General features: G+C 39.5%; 2 protein-coding genes across 5 annotated transcripts in view; one reads left to right on the top strand and one right to left on the bottom strand.

Moving 5' to 3' along the window:
• The window catches only part of ARL13B (ADP ribosylation factor like GTPase 13B), an 87,494-nt gene that overhangs the window by 42,343 nt on the left and 43,703 nt on the right, over window positions 1-1,448 (top strand). The gene's annotated exons all lie outside the window — the stretch shown is intronic.
• STX19 (syntaxin 19) overlaps window positions 26-1,448 on the bottom strand; it is a 12,585-nt gene continuing 11,162 nt past the window's right edge. For both annotated transcript variants that reach the window (XM_019525731.1, XM_019525732.1), the window contains exon 3: window positions 26-1,215. In XM_019525731.1, coding sequence (XP_019381276.1) covers window positions 262-1,140 — 879 coding nt within the window. In that variant the 5' untranslated portion in view covers window positions 1,141-1,215 and the 3' untranslated portion in view covers window positions 26-261. The remainder of the gene's footprint in view (window positions 1,216-1,448) is intronic.

Below are 1,448 nucleotides of genomic sequence, written 5' to 3'. Positions count from 1 at the left end.
ATAATAATTATAATAATAATACTCAGTGGTTTTTTGGGGGGGGGAGGGGGGGTAGCGATGATGTTCAGAAACAGCTGAGATTTCCTTTCACAATCCCCTAGCTGCTAGGAAGAGCAGATGTGACTCTTGGAGTGTGGCACGTATAACAGGCAGAGTGAAAGGGAATTCTGGGGTTGGGCAAAGTAAATGAAACTGCGAAGCTGCTTTAAAACTCTGCTTGGCAAAATGGTAGGCACCAATATTTCAGACACCTAACTTCTGTCATCTGCAGCATGGACAACACCAGCAACACAGAGTTTTGCAGGGGTTTCTTTTCCTATACTTGACTGCAAGTCTGAACTTTTCTTTTGAAGTTTGAACATAGTCTTGGGTATTGCTTACATTCATTTCAATATTGTCTATTATTCCTCCCTGCTCCTCCACCAGAAGTGAAATCTGGATAAAGAGTTCTTTTAGGTCTTTGATCTGATTCTCTAAATTGACCAGTTCTTTGTGCCTTTGTTCAATCTCAGATAACTGAGCTCTAGTGATTTTTACTTCAGTGAGCAGGTTTTCATTGAAAACCTCCCATTTTCCTTGCTGAAGCATTTCATTGACTTCTTCTTCAGATACTTCTTTGCCGGCTACTTCAAGCTGACGGATAATAAAAGTCTTGCATTTTTCCTGCTTGGCTATTATAACATCATTGTACAAATGCATGGTTTTCTGGAAATGCCGGAATAGGAAAGCATACTGTGATGTAAGAATTCTTGCAATAGCAGAAGATGGCCCATGCTCTCTTTCAGCCTTCTTCACGGTTTTTGACAATTCCTCTAAGTTTTTATTTATTTGCTCTGCTTGAATTTTTATTTCTCTGGTAATGTTAGACTCCCTTTTAAGAACACTGAACCTTCTCATTGAAGACACAAGGCTTTTCTGTTGCTGACCAAACTTTTGAACCTCCTCTGCTAGGTTACTAATGTCATCCTGTAGCTTTTGGATTTCATGTAAGTGCCTCTCTGTTAGGGGCTCTTTCTCATAAATAACTGCTTGCTGCTCAAGCTGTCCTTGTTCCTCTTTCCCCCCAGGCACACGGCTGTTCTCTTCATCTAGTTGCAGTTCCTTTGTTCTCAGTTTAAGCTCTTGAAGACGGTCTGCCATTTTTTCCCCACCCTCTGTGACTGAGTAGTGAACAAACTCTGGTACCAGTTCTTGTCAGCTGATGTCACTGTAATCCTAACAATAAAAAAAAATACATATTAATGCTGCTTTTTAGCAACTATCTATGTACAGCTTAATTATACAATGTGGAAAGACAGGAAAATATAGAAACGCTGCTATAGTATGTGGAAACTAATGCCCCAAAATGGTGTTTCTGTACACTTCTGAATGATCTCTCTGCTAACCTCCAAGGCCAGAATAAGTACCAGTAAGTTTTAAAATCTTTCTCTCTCTTTTTTTTTTTTTTT

The sequence above is a fragment of the Gavialis gangeticus genome, unplaced genomic scaffold (assembly GCF_001723915.1).
Source record: "Gavialis gangeticus isolate Ggan-Ray unplaced genomic scaffold, GavGan_comp1, whole genome shotgun sequence".
Taxonomy (NCBI): Eukaryota; Metazoa; Chordata; order Crocodylia; family Gavialidae; genus Gavialis; species Gavialis gangeticus.
Note: the sequence above shows the minus strand (reverse complement) of the source record. Positions and strands in the feature narration are given on the sequence as shown.